The sequence below is a fragment of the Argentina anserina genome, chromosome 5, assembly GCF_933775445.1.
Source record: "Argentina anserina chromosome 5, drPotAnse1.1, whole genome shotgun sequence".
Taxonomy (NCBI): Eukaryota; Viridiplantae; Streptophyta; class Magnoliopsida; order Rosales; family Rosaceae; genus Argentina; species Argentina anserina.
The window spans coordinates 4112425-4136541 of NC_065876.1; the positions used below are offsets into that span (position 1 = coordinate 4112425).

A 24117-nucleotide genomic window follows, 5' to 3' on the forward strand; every position below is an offset into this window, starting at 1 on the left:
AATTTTTAATAATTCTCAATGATTATTTCACTTCAAATTACTATAACTCACTATAAACTAATAGTTATATAATAATTTATTATGTCATATTGTAAATAATTGATAAAATAAACATCTCACAGAATTTCATTCAAATTTTCCATGTTTTTATATAAATTTCTATTAATTTACTCAATTATTTTTTAAAATTAAAATTTCCCCTAATTTCAATCAAAAGTTTTAATTTTTGAACCCTCAATCTTTCTACAACCATCACGACTAGTAACACAAACAAACAAACGCTACATAACTAAATCTGCACCAAAGTAACCACCTAGTAAAATTATTCATCACTGTCCCAATAGTAAAATTACTTTATAGGTGTGCCGAGTAATTCCGAGGGGGAGAGAGAGAGTAGAGAGGACAAGGTTAAAAGGATGAGCCAAAAAAGCCAGCACTGTTAAAACTATTCACATTAAAACCAGAGCGAGTAGAGAGGACCAAGCACACTACGTGTCGGCTTCCCATTGGCTGTTATATAAAAAACTACGTCTTGTTGACTAAATATTGATTCATTAATTTTCCCTCCCCGCCTAAAAAGAAGATAAAGTCGAAACGGAGAGCGCGCCAAATTCCAAGTCTCCCTGCAGCTCCTTCATCACATCACCTCCTCGTCATTCATGGTAGGATCGCCCGGTGCTTTCAAGACCCATCACCCGATCACATCTCTCCTCTACCGCCCGCCACGTGGAGCTCGCCGGCGGACACTTGTTAGATCCCCGGACGGGAACATGTATGCCGCCGCTGCAGGCGATAGCAACCGTCGATATCTCAGTTTTCGTCTTTGAAGTTTGAAGCACAGAAAGAGAAACAGCCTTTCTGATCGAGACGACTGACTCTAGTACCCAGCCCTGCCATGTTTATGTTGCCAAGGAACAGTAACTATTTACTTTCCCTCTGAACCTCTGCATTGAATTACGAAAGCGCCCTTGCATGTTTGTCTTCTTCGAGTACATTAAAGCGGGTTCAGATTTTAGATTTTAGATTTTCAGATTCAGAATATCTACTACAAGATATGGGGCCTCTCAGTTTTCAGTGTCCTTTCTCCTTGAAAAGCAATTGGGTTCATTATGATGGATAGTGATGGAAGGGGATAAATTACCATCTATTACACCAACACTGATCTCTGTCCTGAAATTCCATTACGCCAATACTTGCAAATATTGCAAGCTTACGGGGAGGTGAGGTCTGAAGGGGAAGTCTTCTGGGACTTCTGTTTTGCCCATCATGTTGACTTCGTGTTCTTAGCCCTAGCTACCCCAATGAACTGTCAATTATTTGTTAAATTGTTACCGGATACAGTAAAAACTGATTAGGTTATTTAGACCAACAAAAATTGCTGTTTAATCATGTCGTTATGATTAAATACTGCACGCAACCCATTTAGAAGTGCGTGGAAATTCTAGCAAGAAAGTTAGCAATTTCAGAACTCCACTTTGCACGCGTTGGAGTTAGAAATAAAGAATTGAAGAAAAACACGAAGTAAAAAAATAAAATTTACATAACTAGGCAGAAAGCTACCTGGGGCATCCCTACGAGTTGGTTCACATTCTGTTTGTGTATGCAATAACTTGGTTTGGTTTAGATCCATCCCCATTTGGTTATAGTTCCCTCCTCGGGAACAGTCAATGCAGGGGTAGTTTGGGAAAGCATAAATAGTTGCCTTTATAGGACCGGAACAGCTACAGCTGGTCGCCAACTCCACAAAATAAGGCTAGGACTAATCAGAGACACAGAGAGAGAGAGAGAGAGAGAGAGAGAGAAGAAAAAGAACAAAAATTAGGGTGAGCTGAGTTTAATGGATCCAGACGCCTTCACTGCAAGTTTGTTCAAATGGGACCTACGAGGGCTGCCCGTCCCGCCGAACCGGGCACAGTTCGAGGCGGCGGCGGCGGCGGCAATAGCTCCCCAACAAGCCGCGGCTGCGGGTTACTCAGTGAGGATGCCGAGGGAGTTTGAGGGGCTGGAAGACATGTTCCGGGCCTACGGAGTGAGGTACTACACCGCGGCGAGAATAGCGGAGCTTGGGTTCACTGTGAGCACGCTTCTGAACATGAAGGATGAGGAGCTTGACGACATGATGAACAGCGTGTGTCAGTTTTTCCGGGTGGAGCTACTCGTCGGGGAGAGGTATGGCATCAAGGCTGCCGTCAGAGCTGAGAGGAGACGACTTGAGGAGCAGGACTCGCGGCGGCGCCACGCTCTCTTCGGCGACACAAACACTATGGATGCTCTCTCCCAAGAAGGTTGATCGAATAATTTCTCAAACACAATTCATGCATAAGTCTGACTGTTCAGTTTTTACTTTTTCTTTGTTTGGTAATTAGTGATATTTTACCAAAGGGTAGACCTATTCCTTGCACAAAGATCTTTCCCTATTAGGCGTCTAATGATATGATGATATGCAAGAAACTCTGATGAAACAATTAATATTATTAGGTATAACTTAACACAGTTCGAAAATTTCACACTAGTGTGCACTGACGGTTTTAATGAGCATATGAGACTATGAGTTTGATTTAATCTTGCTGTTTTTCAAAACAAATTAGCTAAGGACTTTCGAGATTGTTGTTATTTAATCAAAGATATCTGAGTCAAATAATACATCTTTATATTTCATTCTTCATTTTCTCATGGTTTTTTTTTTCACATTAATCTGTTTACTGGAAAATAAAGGAAGAAATAAAGGAACAGTTTCTATGTGCGTATCAATCCGTATATGTGATATTTAAGGCGTGTGAACAGGGCTGTCGGAGGAGCCGGTGCAACAAGAGAAGGAGATGGTGGGGAGTGGCGGAGGAGCAGCATGGGAGGGGGTTGCAGCGGCGGAGAAGAGGAAGAAGCTGCGGAGGATGAAGAGACGAGGAGGGCATAGGAATAGTAACGAGGAAAAAGATGATGACGAGGATGAAGAGAACGGGGACGGCATTAACGGAGGAGGAGGGGAGCACCCTGGTAGGGCTTTAGCAATCAGGGGTGGTGGTGGGAGAGAGAGACAGAGGGAGCACCCCTTCATCGTGACGGAGGCTGGGGAGGTGGCACGTGGCAAAAAGAACGGACTGGATTACCTCTTCCATCTCTACGACCAGTGTCATCGGTTTTTGACCCAGGTCCAGAACATTGCCAAGGAGCGCGGTGAAAAATGTCCCACCAAGGTACGTGTAGTACTGCTTTTGGTTAAAACGTACTCTCCATGCATTCTCCTGCTTTTATACTGTGGTAAAACAGAAGTTAATCATTAATTATATATGATCAATAGTAACTATAGGTAAACTACTGTTCACTCAGCAGTGCTGGATTTCGTCAAAATTACCGGTGAATTATTTCGCTCAATAGTAGCTGCAGGCCTGCAGCAGACCCATCTCAATTCGTACCAATTAACCAGCTGTTCCTCCAAAAGCGTGATTCTTGCAGCTGACACCACTCTAGTCTGATTTTTATCCAATGCGATATGAGCATTATTCAGAAAATAAATAAATGAAAAGTGATATGTATACAATTGAATTAATACACTTCCACTATAAATTTCGATCTGCAGGTAACAAACCAGGTGTTCAGGTATGCTAAAAAGGAAGGAGCAAACTACATCAACAAGCCTAAAATGCGGCACTACGTTCACTGCTACGCACTGCATTGCCTGGACGAGGAGGGTTCGAATGCGCTAAGGAGAGAATGCAAGCTGAGAGGTGAGAACATCGGGGCGTGGAGGCAGGCATGTTACCAGCCGGTTGTGGAAATAGCTGCAGCGCAAGGTTGGGACATTGATGCCATCTTCAGTGCACATCCTCAGCTATCTGTTTGGTATGTTCCTACCAAACTCCGCCAGCTTTGTCATGCTGAACGCAACAATGCAGCCGCCTCTAGCTCCGCCTCAGGTGGAAGCGGTACTGCTGATCAGCTGCCCTACTGAAGGAGAGATGGAGACGGAGAGAGTTTATGGAAATTAACCCGTGAATTTTATGTGTAACCTACTGTAAGCTTGATCAAGTGGACTAGTGTATGGATGTTTGGGGTCTATAACGTACACTGCCTTCTTATCCTCAGGAAGTTAGCTATGATAACTATTCAATTACTAATGTACTTATGTACCAATGATCTTACTTTTGTCATTGGAGAGAGCTAGACTATTGTGGATGCATGTAACCAGGTTGACATGCATCATGCTTGCTTTACTTTAATTTAAGAAACTCGACCCAGAGTTCACTAGCTAAAATTGCATACTAAGAATGCCATACTCATACACGATTCTGACGCACTCCAGATACACGATTCTGACGCACTCCAGAGTTAACTACGAAGAAGTATTACCATATACGAAATGGAATCTTCACTTCCTATTTATTAAGAAATCGCCATCCAATGATTTTGTTGAGAATCGATCATACTAAACCCAATCGGCTACACACACATGATGATTCTCGAGCACTAGCTTTTTTCACTAATTTGCCACTAATTTACTCAAACATGTGGTGACAAAACTCATTGTTTCATAAATATCATTATCTTTGAGTTTTAAATCACAAAGAATAACAATAGTGCGTACACAGTTAACAAAACACGGTTTGTGATAACATGGCTGCTGTAATCATATAAACCTCAGACAAGCAAAACGAAAAAGATGAAGCTAGAGAAAAGAAAGAGAACATGTAGCAACTTTTCTTTTGAATAACAAAATGAAATCACAGCTTAAGATACATTACAGACCACCAATCATCTATTTATAGCTACATGACAAGCTTAATTCTGCAAATACATAATTGACAGCTGGATACTGCTCACACTTGATTAACATAATTCTAGCTGATTACCAGCTTAATTAATCTCACTTCATTAACACTCCCCCTCAATCTCAACTGGGTTAACCGAGTTGAGATTGATGCAATGTGCACTAAATGTTGGACTGTGCAAACCTTTGGTCAAGATATCTGCAGTCTGGTACTCTGTTGGAACATACTGAAGCAAAATATCTCTTGTCTGAACCCTTTCTCTAACAAAATGGAAGTCATTATCAAGATGTTTTATTCTTAAATGAAACACATGATTAGAGCTTAGAGCTATTGCAGACAAGTTGTCACACTTCAATAAAGGAGGAGCAAGAATTCTGACCTTCAGATCACAAAGAACTTGCTTGAACCAAGAAATTTCTGCAGCTGTATTAGCCAAGGCTCTATATTCAGCTTCAGTTGAGCTTCTTGACAATGAACCTTGTTTCTTTGATTGCCATGAGACAGGACAATTTCCAATATACACAACAAAACCAGTTGTAGATCTTCTCTCATTAACATCACCAAACCAATCAGCATCACTATAAGCAGTGACAAAGACATTATCTCCACCATATTTATATAATAAACCTCTAGACAATGTTTTCTGAATATATCTCAAAATCATGTTAACAGCAACATAGTGAACATCAGTAGGAGCAGATATAAATTGACATACAATATTCACAGCATATGCAATGTCAGGTCTGGTAAAAATCAAATACTGTAAAGCTCCAACAATGCTTATGAAAATAGAGGGATTGGACAATGGTATACCTTCAGTCTTCAACATTTGAGTGTGAGGTAGACAAGGGGTGTTACAACATGTACATGTACTCATCCCTGCTCTATGAATTAAATCCTTGGCATACTTTTCTTGTGAGAGAAACAATCAAGTCTTCATATACTGAATATTAATTTCCAGAAAATAAGATAAACATCCTAAATCTTTCATGTCAAAAACTGAACTTAACTCCTGAATAGCTTCATTAATCCCAACTTTGTCTGAACCAGTCATAACTATATCATCAACATAAAGCAGTAAAATTATAACTCCACGATCAGAATGCTTAATGAACAAGCTAGGATCAGAATGAGTGTAATTGAACCCCAATGCAGGTAGGAAAGTAGTAAATTTCTCATGCCAAGCTCTAGGAGCCTGCTTTAAACCATAAAGAGACTTCTTTAGAAGACACACATAATCTCCATGTTCAGAGTCAACAAACCCTTGAGGTTGATGCATGTAAACTTCTTCCTTTAGATCACCATGCAGAAAAGCATTTTTTACATCAAGTTGTCTAAGATCCCACATATGCATTGCAGCAAGGGCAAGGACCAACCTTACTGTGATATGTCTCACAACAGGACTAAAGGTTTCATCATAGTCCAAACCTTTTTCTTGGCTATACCCTTGAGCAACAAGTCTTGCCTTGTATCTAGATACAGATCCATCATGATTTTTCTTCACCTTGTAAACCCATTTACTTCCCATAATATTCTTACTTTTAGGTAAATCTACTAACTCCCATGTTCCTTGTTTTTGTAAAGCATCAATCTCTTCTTTCATGGCAATGTCCCACTCAGATATCCCAACAGCAGCTTTGAAACTCTTTGGTTCAACATGATCACTTGCATCTAAAGTTGCAGTGAATCCACTAAAATAGGGCAGCTCAGACAAAATATCATGATGAACAATACAAGAATAAGCACAGAAATCAGAAAAAGATTTGTTCTTCACAATCCCATTCTTTGCTCTTGTAAGCATTGAATGATTATTGTAGGCTTGATTTTCATCTACCACAAACTGTAACTCTTGAGGAAGGGCTTCATTACCTATTTCCTGACCATTTGCACCTGCATTATTTCCAAAATTAATGCCTCCAAAAATTCCAGCATTTTCTAAAATATCTGCATTAGCATTCTCCGAAATATCTGCATTATTATCAACATTATTTCCAATAGCATTGGTATCGTCAACATTTTCAACAACATTGCTATCATTTCTTGCGACTTCTGTAGTATTACTATCACTACCATTACCATCTTCAACTTCACTACCATTACAATTATCTTCATTACCACGAGCAACATTACCATCATTTTTATCTTCATAAGTATCATTTCTTTTAGTAGCTGTCGTACTACTTCCAGTTACAACTGTATTACCATATGTATTACCATTTCCTCCCCTATCAGACATACCAGGAGAATCCAAGGATGACTGAGATGTACTGTTAGTCAATCCACTCCAGAAAATTGTGAGGATTGAGCTGATGCAGGTTGAGACTGAACTGAGGGCAACAAGTGATAAGGAAAAGAAGCTTCATCAAAAATCACATGTCTGCACATCATTAACTTGTTCTTTTCAATATTGTAACAAAAACAACCTTTATAACCAAGAGCATATCCCAAAAACACACATCTGGAAGTCCTTGCATCCAATTTGTCTTTAGAATAAGGCTTGAGGTAAGGATAACAAGCTGATCCAAATATTTTGAGATCTTTAATATCTGGAACTCTACCAAATAATCTGAAATAAGAAGACTGCATATCCAAGATAGAACAAGGCATTCTGTTAATCAAATATGCATTATGAGCAACAACATGGAACCAAAAAGATTTAGGAAGCTTAGCTGCAGTCAACAGGGTAATACAAGTTTCCACAACATGTCTATTCTTTCTCTCAGCAATTCCATTTTGCTGAGGAGTGTAAGGGCATGTAACATAGTGAAGAATTCCCTTACTGCTTAAGAAATTATTAAATGCCTTGCTATTGTACTCACCTCCACCATATGTTTGAAGTATCTCAATACCAAGATGAAATTGATTATAAACAAACTGATAGAATTGCACAAATGTTGAGAAAGTATCAGATTTATTTATAAGAGGAAATATCCATACAAATCTAGTACAATCATATATGAATGTCACATAATATTTGTAACCCTCAATAGACAATGATGGTGCAGGCCCCCAGACATCAGAATGGATTTTCTGAAAAGGAAAAACTGATCTAGACTGTGACTCAGAAAATGGAAGTCTGTGCATTTTTCCTGACAAGCAAGTTACACACACTGAACTCTTATGATCTACATGATCTTTGATAAAAGCTAGCTTGAGCATCTTAGAACCAATCTCAGCTGTAGGATGACCAAGTCTTTGATGCCACACACAAGACTTTATTGCAGCTCCAACAAAAGCTTTTCCAGCACTTTCTATAACTTTAGAGCTATTGAACAGGAAAAACCATCTTCATTACTCTTTCCTTTGAATAATGTGGTTCTTGTTGACTTGTCCTGCACACATATGTCAACATCATCCATAACAATATAGCAATGATTATCTTTGCATAATTTGTTAAAAGATAACAAATTGACTACAAGACTAGGAACATGAAGAACATTGTTCAACTGAAATGTATGAGAGCAAGGAGTAATTCTTGTTGCACCAATATGTGTCACATTCAAACCTTCACCATTGCCAATAGTAATGGAGTTATTAGACTCAAAAGGTTGAGCAATTGCAAGGTTTCTGATGTCAGAGGTCATGTGATGAGTAGCTCCAGTATCACCAATCCATACTTCATTGCTTGAGCAAGAAGGCATCCCACCATAAGCAGTCATAGCAGTGAGAGTAACATGAGGTTTGCAACCTTGATAAGCATAATTGTTCCTTTGGCCACAGTCAAGAGCAGCATGACCTTTTATTCCACATATTTGACAAACAATGACTTCAACAGATGAAGAGGTTCCACCATTTCTGCTTGGACAGTTGATAGCAGTGTGGCCTCTTTTGCTACAAAGTTGACATTCAGGAGACACAACATTGGCAGCAACATAATTGTTTCTTGATCTAGTAAAATTAGGTCTGTAGTCAGGAGAATCAGGATTATTCCAACACTTCATCGAAATGTGTCCATCTCGATCACAGTAAGTACACTTAGAGTTCTTGTAGCATTCAGAAACTGAGTGACCAGTTCTGTTACAGATAGGACAAGCTTCATCACTAGCACCCTGTCTTCCATTCCACACTTGCTTTCCCCTATCATTACCACTGTAATTAGCTGATCCTCCATTATGGGTAGTATATCCTCCATTGAAGTTAGTTTGACCTTTGTAGTTTCCTCCCCTAGCTGCCATAGCTGTCATAGTAGGTGAAACAATAAATTGGACTTCAATGTCTCTTTCAGTTGCTAATAGTTGTGATCGGAGGTCCTTCATAGAGATTGGAGTATCTCTTGCACGAATAACAGTTTTGATTGTAGCAAACTCATCAGAAAGACCATTTAAAGCAACAATTACAATGTCTTCATCACAGATTGGGACCCCAACAGAGTTGAGTTGATCTCTTGCATGTTTAATGCGAAGAAGATACTTGTCCACACTCTCAGCACCTTTCTTGACAGTTTGAAGATCAATTTTCAGCTGCATAATGTTTGCTCTTGATACACTTGAAAACCTTTCCAGTAAAGTACTCCAAGCTTCATGTGAAGACTTAGTTCCTACTATCACATCCATGGCATCTTCATCAAGAGTGGCCATAAGCAGACCAACAAGAGCTCGATCACAAAGTTTCCAACTTGTATACTGAGGATTAACCTCACTAGTAACAGTTCTATCTCCAGAGATAACAAATCGTCCAGGACACGGTTTTGAACCATCAAGATAACAGAACAATTCACTTCCCAAAACTGGGTTAACTTGAAAACTCCACTTCACAAAATTACTCTCATTCAGCTTAACAGTAATCATACTTAACATAGCATTGATATCAGCTTGAGTAGTCATGACTTTGTGACTGGAACACAAGTAGATAATCAATAGCAATAGTTACTTCAACAGTTACTCTTCTACAACTAGATTTTCCACAACTAAATCAATCAGATATCCACACTTTCTTACTGAGATTATCACAAACAACTCCACAATCCACAATCTACTAAGACTTTTACAGTCAATTCCACTTCCACAATCTACTGAGACTTCTACAATCAATTTCACTTCCACAATTTACTCAGACTTCTACAGTCAATTCCACTCAGTCTACAATAGCTTTTATAACAAGCTTTGACTATCACTAGCCATCTTTAACAAACCTCAAGAACTCGTGAAACTTTCACCAAAATCAATTATCAAGAGAGTTTAGCTCTGAAAAGCTTCAAATCTAGACTACTGAGAGAACAAGAGTACCATACTTCATACAGAAGAACAAACACACAGCCATGACCAGATACGCCACACTAATTTCACCAAGAATCATATAGGATCAACTCCAAATTGAAATCTACTACCTGAGAATGTGTAAGCATACAAAACCTAGGCTTCGATTAAGCTAATCACCAAGAAATCATCAAATCTAGGGTTTCGTATATTGAATCAGAGATCGCGGAAGCACAAAGAACCAGTAACAAACACTATACCAGTATCAAGATCAAGAGCCGAAGCTCTGATACCATGATAACATGGCTGCTGTAATCATATAAACCTCAGACAAGCAAAACAAAGAAGATGAAGCTAGAGAGAAGAAAGAGAACCTGTAGCAACTTTTCTTTTGATTAACAAAATGAAATCACATCATACGATACAGTACATACCACCAACCATCTATTTATAGCTACAGGACAAGCCTAATTCTGCAAATACATAGTTGACAGCTGGATAATGCTCACACTTGATTAACAGAATTCTAGCTGATTACCAGCTTAATTAATCTCACTTCATTAACAGTTTGAACTTTGAAGTATCATCAGTTCATCAAGAGATACTTTACCAGGCACGTCGCAAAGTAAAACTTTACCAGCAATGGGCTCTAACGACCCAATGTTTTGGGCCCTTGAATCTGTGAGCCGTCCGAAAAGAAAACAGCGTTTTGAAGAAGCTAAAATTTGGGGCCAAATAAATAATCGTTACTTAAATACGAAAGCTTTTTAGAAATTCAGTAGCGTGTGATGAAACTCCCGCCACAAAAATGGTGCGCCACCGGAGATCATCTGAGACGTCGCCAGCGGCGGAGCTCCGATCAAAGCTCCGAAGAGTCGTACGCGGCCAGGAACAAATGAAGACTGCTTTCCACCAGCTGAAATCTCAGATCCAAATCGGCCTTCTCCAAGTAACCTAATTCCTCTTCTACTTTTTTCGATTCTGTACCAATTCAAATTCAAAATCCAAATCACTGAAACGAATCGCAAACTGTTCTATAAAATTCTGGAGGCGGAAGACGTCTTCGCGTCTCTATCAATTCCGCTGATGAAGCTCGTCGGGCTCAAGACGGTGGAGATGGCGACGGAGGGCCGATTCACCTCCTTCATCATCCAAACCGACTCCGATCTCACTTCTCAGTATCAGGTTTTGATTAACAAGCAATCATCCAGGTTTTCGTTTCAACTTTCCTGTTTAATTTTTTGTTTTTATATATGAAATTTGTTCTTAGAATTTCGGAGCGGGATCCGGACCCTCGGGTCGGTCAGATCAGAGTCGCCAGTGTGCGAATATAGAGATCTACGCCGCCAAAGCTGCGGCGGCCGGCGACTCGGTGATCGAGAAGCAAAAAGATCAACTGATTCAGCTCGTCCGGATTCTGAAGCAAGTCGAGTCCCAAGTGAACAATGGCCAGAGCCGCATGGTCCAAACCCTAGCCAATCGCCGCCACTCTCTTCGCAGAAATTTCCAGAGAGCTATCGCCTATTTATCCACCGTTGACCACCAGGGGTTCCGGGTGGCGGTGCTGAACCTCCTCCGGGAGATTTTCAACGAAGTGAGCGCGGTGTTGGCGTCGGTGGAGGCTGACGTGGAGGGCCTGGTGGAGGATTTTGGCTGAGAAAATGTGTGAGCCAATGGTGGAGTATGTGGAGGGGGTTAAGGCTGATTTGAGGAATGGGACTTGTTTGGGGTTAGTGGGATTGGTGAAGGAGATGGCGAGGGCGGAGTTGGAGGCGGCGAGGAATAAGGCCAATGTGGCAGAAGAGAGCAGAGCTGAGGCTATGAGGAGGCTCAGGGAATCAGAAGAGTATGTGAGGAGGTTGAAGGAATGCTTCAAGTTGTTGCCAGAGCCTAGTAAAGCATCCACCAAAGTAAACAAAGCCTTTGCTTCACACAAGGTATAACACACTTTTGGCAACTTTACTTGTTGCGAATATGAAGTTGTGACCAATTGATAGGAATTAGGAAGTATAATTCACGGAACATTGTGAATGAGAATGAAATGTTACTTTGCTGCTTTGATCGAGTCACTGACATTACATTATGACATTATGATTTCATTGAAAATATACAGTGCTTGCCAGAGCTGGATAAAGTTACCAAATGGTCCAAATCTATGAAGATAGAAAGTCTAATTGGATAACTGACTGTCTTTTTACTGTGACAAGTCCTACAGAACAACACAAATACAGTCCAAAATCCCAAACAGCATGATTGCATTCGGGTATATAATTGCTCTAATAGTAATGTTCATACATGATTCAATCGACTACAGAAAATGTCAGCTAATATGGTGAACTTTTTGTTGAAATTTAAGGCAATTCCTCGTATAGCTTGAGTAATCTACTTCATTTAGGCTGGCCCCTTATCTCCAATTTTGATGAACATAATCAGAAGTTAAGACAGTGTGCTATATTATTCTCTCTGACAGTTGATACTACTATGTCCTCTTGTTTTTTTATCTGAAGATTTTAGGCATGGAGAAAGATCAAGCCAATGATGTGAAGCTGTTATGGGAGCTATTGGAAAAGAAGAGAAAGTATCAAATTCCAGAGAGTCCACTTGGACCCGGAGAACTTCTCCCCCTTCATCAGTCCAATAACAAGCGCCAAAAGGCAATACATGTAAAGCCACCAGTGAGTAGCAGTGCTTATTCTCAGCGTTCAAGAACCCCGGGTTTGTTGGCTGCTCGGATTAGGGGTGGACACGGGTCCATTCGGTTCGGGTTTGGACAAAACCCATAACCCAACCCAAATTTTAAATTCGGTTCGGTTCGGTTCGGTTTTTCTATTTTAGAAACTGTGACCCACAACCCAACCCAACCCGTACGGTTCGGTTCGGGTTTTTTTTCGGTTTTACCCGTATGTAAAATACATAATATTATATATTAATTTTAAAAGTATAAAATTTAACATAAAGATGAAAAACTAATAGTCTAATGATTATTTCATACCTAATTGACTTATGCCTCATCATTTAGCCCGTGGATCTGAAAAGCTCGCCGAGGCCCGCAAGCCCGATGGGTTTTTACCCGAAAACAACACTATTATGTCATAAGGGAAGACTCATTACCAATATGCGAACACTAAAAGTCGTTTGCATATATGAAATCACCTAATTTTTGTCACCGATTGTGTGCGGTCGCACCAAAAAATTACATTTGGCAAAGCCCCGGTCAATGAGGATTTTAATGTCAAAACGCCTTTTTTCTTGACCATAAGTATGGACGATCAATCAATATCCAAATCGGACGAAATTTTTACGGGTTTCCTAAATATATATACTGATCACATCTGCTGGTGTCGATCGACCATATTTCGAACTGGAGTTATCGATTGCTGAAGTGTCCACTAATGTATCATACCTTTATATTAGATTTATAATAAAACTATCGCATTATGAAGCGACTATATGAAGAAAACTTTTAGGGATCGATCGACACCATCCGATGTGATCAGTATATATATTTAGTGACCATGTAAAAATTTCATCCAATTCGGACCTAGTTTGACCGTCAGAATTTCCGGTAAACTGAAAACACCACTAATTTGTCCTAAATGAGAATCTATTACAAAGATGCGAGCGCCGAAAGCCGTTTGCATATCTGAAGTCACCTAATTTTTGTTACTTATCATGCAGGGTCGCACTGAAGAAATCTATTTGGCAAAGCCCCGGTCAATGAGGTTTTATTATGTGAAAACGCCTCTTTTTTGGTTGACCGTAGGTACGAACGGTCAAACCATGTCCAAAATGGACGAAATTTTTACGGGGTCCCTAAATATATATACCAATCACATCTGCTGGTGTCGATCGACCATATTTCGAATTAGAGTTGACGATCACCTAAGTGTCAACTAATGTATCATAACCTTTATATTAGGTTTAAAATAAATATCGCATTATGAAGCGACTATATGAAGGAAACTTCTAGAGATCGATCGACACCAACCAATGTGATCGTTATATATATTTAGTGACCCTATCAAAATTTCATCCAATTCGGACCTTATTTAACCGTCGGAATTTTTGGTAAATCGAAAACATCACTATCATGCCACAAGGGAGGACCTATTACAAATATGCGAACGCCGAAATCCGTTTGCATATCTGAAATCACCTACTTTTTGTTACTTATCATGCGGAGTCGCACTGAAGAAATCTATTTAGCAAAGCTCCGGTCAATGAGGTTTTATTATGTGAAAACGCCTCTTTTTTGGTTGACCGTAGGTACGAACGGTCAAACCATGTCCAAAATGGATGAAATTTTTACGGGGTCCCTAAATATATATACCAATCACATCTGCTGGTGTCGATCGACCATATTTCGAATTAGAGTTGACGATCACCTAAGTGTCAACTAATGTATCATAACTTTTATATTACGTTTAAAATAAAACTATCGCATTATGAAGCGACTATATGAAGGAAACTTCTAGGGATCGATCGATACCAGCCGATGTGATCGTTATATATATTTAGTGACCCTATAAAAATTTCATCCAATTCGGACCTCATTTAACCGTCGGAATTTTTGGTAAATCGAAAACATCACTATCATGCCATAAGGGAGGACCTATTACAAATATGCGAACGCCGAAAGCCGTTTGCATATCTGAAATCACCTAATTTTTGTTACTTATCATGCGGGGTCGCACTGAAGAAATCTATTTGGCAAAGCCCCGGTCAATGAGGTTTTATTATGTGAAAACGCCTCTTTTTTGGTTGACCGTAGGTACGAACGGTCAAACCATGTCCAAAATGGATGAAATTTTTACGGGGTCCCTAAATATATATACCAATCACATCTGCTGGTGTCGATCGACCATATTTCGAATTAGAGTTGACGATCACCTAAGTGTCAACTAATGTATCATAACTTTTATATTACGTTTAAAATAAAACTATCGCATTATGAAGCGACTATATGAAGGAAACTTCTAGGGATCGATCGATACCAGCCGATGTGATCGTTATATATATTTAGTGACCCTATAAAAATTTCATCCAATTCGGACCTCATTTAACCGTCGGAATTTTTGGTAAATCGAAAACATCACTATCATGCCATAAGGGAGGACCTATTACAAATATGCGAACGCCGAAAGCCGTTTGCATATCTGAAATCACCTAATTTTTGTTACTTATCATGCGGGGTCGCACTGAAGAAATCTATTTGGCAAAGCCCCGGTCAATGAGGTTTTATTATGTGAAAACGCCTCTTTTTTGGTTGACCGTAGGTACGAACGGTCAAACCATGTCCAAAATGGATGAAATTTTTACAGGGTCCCTAAATATATATACCAATCACATCTGCTGGTGTCGATCGACCATATTTCGAATTAGAGTTGACGATCACCTAAGTGTCAACTAATGTATCATAACCTTTATATTAGGTTTAAAATAAAACTATCGAATTATGAAGCGACTATATGAAGGAAACTTATAGGGATCGATCGATACCAGCCGATGTGATCGTTATATATATTTAGTGACCCTATAAAAATTTCATCCAATTCGGACCTCATTTAACCGTCGGAATTCTTGGTAAATCGAAAACATCACTATTATGCCATAAGGGAGGACCTATTACAAATATGTGAACGCCGAAAGCCATTTGCATATCTGAAATCACCTAATTTTTGTTACTTATCATGCGCGGTCGCACTAAAGAAATATATTTGGTAAAGCCCCGGTCAATGGGGTTTCAATATGTGAAAACGCCTCTTTTTTAGTTAACCGTAGGTACGAACAGTCAAACCATGTCCAAAATGGACGAAATTTTTACGGGGTCCCTAAATATATATACCAATCACATCTGCTGGTGTCGATCGACCATATTTCGAATTAGAGTTGACGATCACCTAAGTGTCAACTAATGTATCATAACCTTTATATTAGGTTTAAAATAAAACTATCGCGTTATGAAGCGACTATATGAAGGAAACTTCTAGGGATCGATCGACACCAGCCGATGTAATCGGTATATATATTTAGTGACCCTATAAAAATTTCATCCAATTCGGACCTCATTTAACCGTCAGAATTTTTGGTAAATCGAAAACACCACTATTATGCCATAAGGGAGGACCTATTACAAATATGCGAACGCCGAAAGCCGTTTGCATATCTGAAATCACATAATTTTTGTTATCTATCATGCGCGGTCGCACTAAAGAAATATATTTGGCAAAGCCCCGGTTAATAGGGTTTTAATATGTGAAAACGCCTCTTTTTTAGTTAACCGTAGGTACGAACGGTCAAACCATGTTCAAAACAGATGAAATTTTTACGGGGTCCTTAAATATATATACCAATCACATATGCTGGTGTCGATCGATCATATTTCGAATTAGAGTTGGCGATTTCCTAAGTGTCAACTAATGTATCATAACATTTATATTAGGTTTAAAATAAAACTATCGCATTATGAAGGAAGCAAGACGGCTAAATAATGCGCCTCTTATACATTAGGCCAATTAGGTTAGAAATTATGTGCGGCTGTGAGACCGACCACATTATTTTTTTTATTAAAAAAATAATAATAATGTAAAATTATAAATATGACAAAATGATGTCGTTTTGTAACGTTGACCATTGACTTCGGGTTGTTCGGGTCGGTTCGGTTTCTAAGGGACTGAACCCAAAACCCAACCCAAATAGAATCGGTTCGGTTCGGTTTTTTAATTTTCGGTTCGGTTTGATTCGGGTTTCGGTTTGTTCTGATTCGGTTTGGGTTCGGGTCCGGTTTTTTTCGGTTTTCGGATCAGTTTGTCCACCCCTAGCTCGGATATCCTTGGGCTCATCCCCTTCAGTTACAATTCATTAACTTTTCGGTTCAAGCAAGTCTCTCCCCAAAGGCAAGCCTAATGAAAGGTGTCGGTTTTGCTGCTGATTCCAGGTCACCACTGTACTGGTAAGTGATTTAGAGAGCTTCAGTATTATCCATTTTACTTTGATGCTGCTTTTGTGTTAGTGTACTGCTTCTGTCTTTTTAGAACTTAGTTTCCTAGACTCAGAGGGACATCATGATAGGAAATGTAGGGATCTCGGTGCTGGTTTAGACAGGAAGATACTGAGATGTTGAAAAAGGTGTAATATCTTCTTCCAACTTGTATATTCACTATATTGTTTTATAATCTCCACCATTGATGATGAGGAAGGCTCAGTGTCCACCCATGCTTAAGTAATTATATATGTCCCTGTCCCCTGGGTTTTTTACAAAATAGAACTAGTTGATTGTTGCTTTAGAAAGAACATGCTAACTTAGTAGCAGTCACGCGCATTTGATGAACATTGATCACACTGTCAATCCATTTCATCATCTGTTGGAAGTTACTCTCTCGCATGAGAGCGATTAACCAGACTGCAACATTTGATAATGGCAGACTGGCAGTGTATTATAGTCTTCCTTTCTCATTTAAGAGATAAGTTATGTCTTCTGCGGATTATGGTGCTTTTAATTCTATACTACCCCAACATATTTGTACCGGCTTGTTTGAACAAATGCATTCCCAGGCTTAGCCACTCACTCCCAGTGCTCATAGTGCTCTTATCGCGGGTCATGAGAATGAAGCAAACCCGGCTCCTGGGATTTTTTCTGTTTGAGACACTTGTCTGTGGAGTGGAACCATGCATAAGTATGGTTGGTTTGCCGAAATTCCACGGTAGTTCTCATTAATTTCCCGCCGTTTTGTCCATCGATCATCATCGTAAAACTCAGTGATATACCATACCAGCAGGCCTAGTGTTTCACGATCTCATTGCATCGCCTTTGTTCTACTTCAGAGTAGAGGAGTCTGAGCACAAATTGAATCAGACGTTGGAGATTAATTTGGTGTCCGCAACGACTTGATTGTTCATGCCTCCCTCTCAGTTTGGGATTGGGCATTGGCTAAAGGGATACGAGTCAGTCTTCTCCAGCCACCCGATGATTTTGATCAGGGGAAGCAAGCACCATCGTCATGTGATGAAGCTTCCCCAACGAAAATAACATGTTCTAAATCTCTGCATTTTCCAAGTTATTCAAGAAGAAGTCCAAGTCAAAAAAGAAGAAGCTGCTAGGCAAGTAAACAATTATAGAGGTTCTGATTTAGTCTTTTTCAACCTTCACAATTTCACATTGCAGCAGGCACGAAGAAACTACCTACCTTTGAAAGTTAGATCGACAGTACAAAGGAACTCCAGGCAAGCGGATCAATAGGATCAAGCAAACCAAGCAGAAAAATGGCTTCTCTCACCATTGAAGCAGCAACCAGTTGTTATTCTTCTTCTCTCCCTCGTTCTTCTACTGATCACCCAAGTCATTACACATATGAGGTCTTCCTAAGTTTTCGAGGCGAGGATACGCGCTCTAATTTCCAGATCATTTGCACTCCGCATTGTGTGAAAAGGGAATTGAGACATTCATAGATGATGAGCTCAAGAGAGGAGATGAAATATTATCGGCTCTTGTCAAAGCAATTGAAGAGTCGAGAGTTTCAATCATAGTATTCTCTTAAAATTATGCTTCCTCAAGATGGTGTTTAGATGAACTGGTCAAGATACTTGAATGCAGAAAATCAAGAGGACAGAAGGTTAGATCAATTTTCTACAAGGTTAATCCTTCAGATGTAAGACACCAGAGAGGTGCTTTCGGTAACGCATTTGATAAGCTTGGTCAATGCAATTACAAGAATAGCATGGACAAATGGAAGACAGCTCTCAAGGAAGCAGCAGATTTGTCTGGATGGCCTTTCAAGGATGGCGAGTATGTCTTTATTCTCAACTACCTAGTATAATATATTTTTTAAGTGTTTAATTTGGATATATGTTTTCCTTTGAATTCATAGATACGAGGCTGATTTTATCAAGAAGATTATTGGGGAGTTGTGCACCCAAGTAGTGAAGCCTTCATGTGAATTGCATGTTTCTGAACATCTCATCGGATTAGAGTCTTGCAGACGAGATGTCTACAGACTTCTACATGCCGAGGAAGATAATGTACGTATGGGGGCCTGGTGGAATAGGTAAGACCACAATTGCGAAACATGTGTTTAATTCAATTTGTCGCGAGTTTGCATGTAGCTGTTTCTTGGCAGATGTTAGATCCAGGTCAACTAACCTAGTCCAACTGCAAGAGTCTTTTGTTTGATATGTTGAGGGACTCAACTTTGAAGGTGAGCAGTATTGATCAAGGGATTAGTTTTATAAAGACACGGATGCGACATAAGAAAGTTTTTCTAATTCTTGATGACGTGAGTCATTTTAGCCAATTGCAAAACTTGGTTCCATCCCCTCATTGTTTCGGACCAGGTAGTAGAATTCTCATAACAACAAGAGATAAATGTATGCTAACTGCTTATCAAGTAGATGAAGTATACGAGGTTAAACTGTTAGATTATGATCAAGCTCTGGAGTTGTTCAGCTTGAATGCATTCAAAAGAAATGGACCTCCAGCTACTTATTTGGAACTTGCACAATGTGCCGTATGCTATGCACAGGGCCTTCCATTAGCTTTGATAGTTTTAGGCTCTCATCTATTTGGTAGAAGCAGAGAGGAGTGGGAAGCTAGATTAGATAGTTGTAAAGGAGAAGATCCCCGTAGAGAAAAAATAAGCGTTCTCAAAATAAGTTATGATGGTTTGGGAGCAGATTTAAAGGGCTATTTTCTTGATATTGCTTGTTTCTTTAAAGGTCAACTAGTAGACCATGTGAGAGCAATACTAGAAGCTTGCTACGCTCTCAAATCAGTGATCAGTATTGCACAATTCCAAGAAAAGGCCTTAATGAAAGTTGACAGAGCTGAATCTCCGTTTGGTTTCGGAAAAGTGAGTAAAGACAGGATTTGGATGCATGACTTGATAGAAGAAATGGGTAAAGACATCGTATATCAAGAGTCACTTGGTGAGCCTGGGGAGCGCAGCAGAATCTGGAGTAAAGATGAGGTCAACCACATTCTCACAGACAACACAGTAAGTATATGCTTCTATGTGAATTTTCAATTAAAGAAAATACATTTTTAATATAAAACTTAGTTCTTATCAAAACATTGCAAAACGTCTTCACATAGAAATTGCCACCCTTTTTTAGTTCCAGTAGAATTTGCAAGCATAAAATTAAAATGCTAATTGCTTTCTTTTACTACAGGGAACTAATAAAGTTATAGGCATCAATGACATACGACGATCATCCGCAATATCTTTGAATCCTAAAAGCTTCTCCGAGATGAAGAATCTTAGATATATTTTGATGGGAGAGTATAGAAAGCGTGAATGTGTTTCTAGATGATGATGTGGTCGAGTGTAAGTATGACTGTTTTTCTGGAGATATTTATTATCTCTCCAACAAGTTGAGGTGGCTTCAGTGGCCTGAGTGTCCATTGCAATCTCTTCCATCCAATTTTCAAGCAAACAAATTTGTAGCACTCAATCTTCCTTACAGCCATCGAATCACACGGTTATGGGAGGGACGTAAGGTATTTTTATAGCTTTGTAAACTTTTCTAATTAAAAATATTTAACAAATAATTGTCTTGTATAGTTTTCTGCATAATTTCTCAAGCCTAACTGTATGGATTTAAGTGGTTGTGGATCCCTAACAGAGCTCCCAGACTTCAGTGGAATTCCAAACTTGAAAGAGTTGGATCTATCTTGGTGTAGAAGTTTAGTTGAGGTCCCTGAATCCCTTGGATTGCTTGATAAGCTTGTTACCTTGAATGTCGACCATTGCTCTAACCTAGTGATGTTTCCAAGAAATATAAACTTGAAATCTGCACAAACTATTTCTATTAGCTATTGCAAGCTCGAAGAATTTTCAGTTGGGGAAGAGATGGGTTTATTGACATTTTTGGTCTATCAGGCAGTTGCATTAAAGAATTGCATCCGTCCATTCTAAAACTTATTGGTCTAGATGAGTCTAGCGGAGCGTCAAAATCTTACAACTCTGCCGTATAATATGATTAATATCTATGAGCTGCGCAATCTGGATTTTCTTCATCTTTGTGCGTCGTTATGCTCAAGTCATTTCCAGAAATTCCGATGAAGATGGATTCCTTGAGAAATCTTTATCTAGTAGGTAGTGACATCTGAGAACTGGATGAGTCGATTGGAAATCTCGTTGGACTTGAAGGGTTGTATCTTGATGGCAGCAAAAATCTTAGGACTCTACCGTGCAGCATGTATGGGTTGCAAAATTTGCAGAGGCTTGGTCTCTGTAACTGCTCAGAATTGATTATATTTCCTACAAATACCAGCACTTTGAATGACAATGGTTGCTCACTATCACTTCCCAAGCTAGGGTACTTGGATATGAGGGGATGTGATTTCCTCATGACCCTTGATTGCTGGGAAACATTATATCTCCTTGATCTGTCAGGAAATATTTTTGTTAGTCTTCCTGCTTGCATCACCAAATTTGTCAACTTAAAATGGCTTTACTTGAAGGGTTGCAAGAGACTTAGACAAGTTCCCGAGCTTCCACCAACGGTTGAGATACGCACAAGTTGTTGAGAATCGCTGGAGATAGATTGAGAGTGCTCGCCCCATGAATTGAAGTTGATGATCCAGAAGAGCCAACTCCATCATCACGGCTTTCTTTAGTTGACCACATTCAATATATCTTTGTTGTATCCATCTCCTGCTAACTATGGAACTGCAACCAGTCAGGGAATCATAATATTCAGAAGAATATGTGAGGAAATTGAAACTTGAAAGGATGCTTCAAGGGATTGACAGATTCCTGTGATACATCCACCAAAGTAGCCAAAGCCTATGCTTCACACAAGGAATAACACCTTTTGTCCTTTGATCCATAAGGTTGTTGCAAATATGAAGTTGTGACCAATTCATAGGAGATACAATTCACATAACCTAGTGAATGAGAATGCATTACTTCATTGCTTTGATTGAGTCACTTGACTTGGCAGTATTTTATGGCATTACGCTTTCATTTAAGAAATACATGGAATCTTGAATGCTTGCCCAGCTGAACAAAGCTACAAATCTATGAAGTTAGGAAGTCTAATTGGATCATTTGATGTAACGGTTTCTATAGAACAACACATATACTATATAGTCCAAATTTTCGAACAGCAAGATTCCATATGGATCTGACAATTTGTTGAGCTGTTCCGCTCAAGCAAGTCTCTTTATAAATCCAAAGCCTAAGAAACGATTTGATACTGCTGGTGATTCAATTCACTTCTGGTAAGTGGTTAGGGGAGCTTCAGTATGAATTTTTACTTTGCTGCTGATTTGTATTAGTTTTCTGCTTTTGTCTTTCTAAAACTTGGGCTAAAGAAACTCGGGGGGGGGGGGGGGGGGGGGGCGCATCATGATAGGAAAATGTAGGAAACTTTAGTGTTGGTTTAGAACTTTAGACAGGAAGATACTGAGATCTTGAACAAGGTGGAAAATTTTCTTCCGACATGTATGTTGTTTTATAATATCCACCATTGATGATGAGGAAGGCCCAGTACCCATGAGGCAAGCTCAAGTAATTATATGTCTTATAGACCTATACAAATTACAACTAGTTGTAAGTTTGTAACATGCCAACTTAGTCGCACTCACGCGCATGAGGAATTTCCGGCATTTGATGAGCGGTGTTCACATTGTCGATCCCCATTCATCATCCGCTGAAATTCATTTGCTCGCGTGAGGGCGACTAACGAGACTTCAACTTTTGTTGATGGCAGTGTATTATAATCTTCCTTTCTTTAGGAGAAAATTTTTGTGCAAGTTATGTTTAATGCAGACTATGGTATCGCCATTCTTTACTACCCAGGCATTTGTGTACTGGCTTGTTTGAACAAATGTAATCCCAGGCCTAGGGTTCCCACTGCTCGAAGTGCAATACTCATCAAATCATGAGCCCATTCTTAGATAAAAATAGAAGCAAACCAGTCTAGTCACACTCCGGTTATTTATTACCTGAGGTAATGGCCTCCCGAGATTCTTCGGCTTCAGACACGTCTCATATATCTTAGGGTGGAGGGGAAGCCATCTGTGGAGTGGCAACATGCATTAAAGTATTGATGGATTGTCAAAACTCATTAAGTGGTTTTTATTAATTTCCGGCCGTCTTGTCCATCAATCATCATTCGTAAATTTCAGTCGGATTCCAGCAGATTATTTTCACTATAGGACGTGTATTTATATTTTTACTACTCATGTTAATTAATGCACATGTATTTAAGCATTTTAATTGTCAAACACTCTCCGATTACCAGCGTGTGCCCATTGATCCATCAATAAAAATAGGTTTAATTCTTCTTATGGTACTTAAAGTCTGGTTACTTAGACAATTTGATACATGATGTATGAAAACAGATAATTTGGTACCTGAAGTTCTCATTTGTAAGTCATTTTAGTACATCTATCAATTTTAATCATATTTTTAGGATTATTTTTGTCATTCTAGCTCTAAACTTATTAAATTCACATTTTTTATTCATTTTTTTCTATAATTGCCTCTCTTTAGAGATAATTAAATTGATATATCTACTGCACTTAGCATCTATTTCGCATATATCGAAAATATTTTTTTTCTTAATATACTTATTGTATCCTAATTATTTTCTGGAAATGAAATAAATTGCCTTTATTCAATTGTAATTTTTATTAAAATATTTTTTTAAATTACTTATAATTAAAATTAATTTAGATTGATAGCTACATTATGAAAACTTATATACGTAAATCATCACAGATACTAAGTGATGAGTTATCGAAATTTTAGTGATAATTTAGAGGCAATATGAAAAATGAAGTAAAGTGGATATAGGATGACGGAAATGACCCTAAAAATATGGTCAAATTGACATAAGTACCAAAATGGCCTAAATTTGAGAACTTTAGGTACCAAATTGTTTGTTTTCATACATCAGTTACCAAATTGTTCAACTAGCAAAACATCAAGTATCATAAGAGTAATTTACCCATAAAAATATTAGTTCATTTTTCAAATATCATGTACCACCTACCATATATTTTGTATGAAAATTTTACTATTTAAACCAACCAATAACGTTGGTATATTAATTAATTAGTACGGTTGACAATAGGTTTCTACCAAAATATTTATAGCCCAGAAATTTAAAGGTCAAATCCAAATATTAATAACTAATAACAACACAAACAA

At 38.9% G+C, this 24117-nt stretch overlaps 3 protein-coding genes across 4 annotated transcripts; all 3 read left to right on the forward strand.

Annotated features, from left to right (window-relative positions):
* The first annotated feature begins 1837 nt into the window (after positions 1-1837).
* LOC126794869 (floricaula/leafy homolog) lies at positions 1838-3949 on the forward strand. The gene is made up of 3 exons (XM_050521661.1): positions 1838-2285; positions 2785-3194; positions 3578-3949. Exons 1-3 carry the CDS (start codon positions 1838-1840, stop codon positions 3947-3949), a joined length of 1230 nt encoding a protein of 409 aa, XP_050377618.1.
* A 6808-nt stretch (positions 3950-10757) lies between these two features.
* LOC126794198 (uncharacterized) lies at positions 10758-19009 on the forward strand. The gene is given in 7 exon segments (XM_050520856.1): positions 10758-10910; positions 11012-11146; positions 11232-11606; positions 11608-11898; positions 12469-12710; positions 18555-18746; positions 18829-19009. Coding segments are annotated over 7 exon segments (1557 nt in total). The 5' UTR covers positions 10758-10769.
* On the forward strand, positions 18074-20291 carry LOC126795204 (disease resistance protein RUN1-like). 2 transcript variants are annotated; one of them, XM_050522050.1, is made up of 3 exons: positions 18074-18746; positions 18829-19950; positions 20126-20291. In XM_050522050.1, the coding sequence occupies exons 2-3, from the start codon at positions 19132-19134 to the stop codon at positions 20264-20266; spliced, it is 960 nt and encodes a 319-aa protein (XP_050378007.1). In that variant the 5' UTR covers positions 18074-18746; positions 18829-19131; the 3' UTR covers positions 20267-20291. The 2 variants fall into 2 exon arrangements, with proteins under 2 accessions (XP_050378007.1, XP_050378006.1); XM_050522049.1 differs by having other exon boundaries at positions 18074-19950.
* The last annotated feature ends 3826 nt before the right edge of the window (positions 20292-24117 follow it).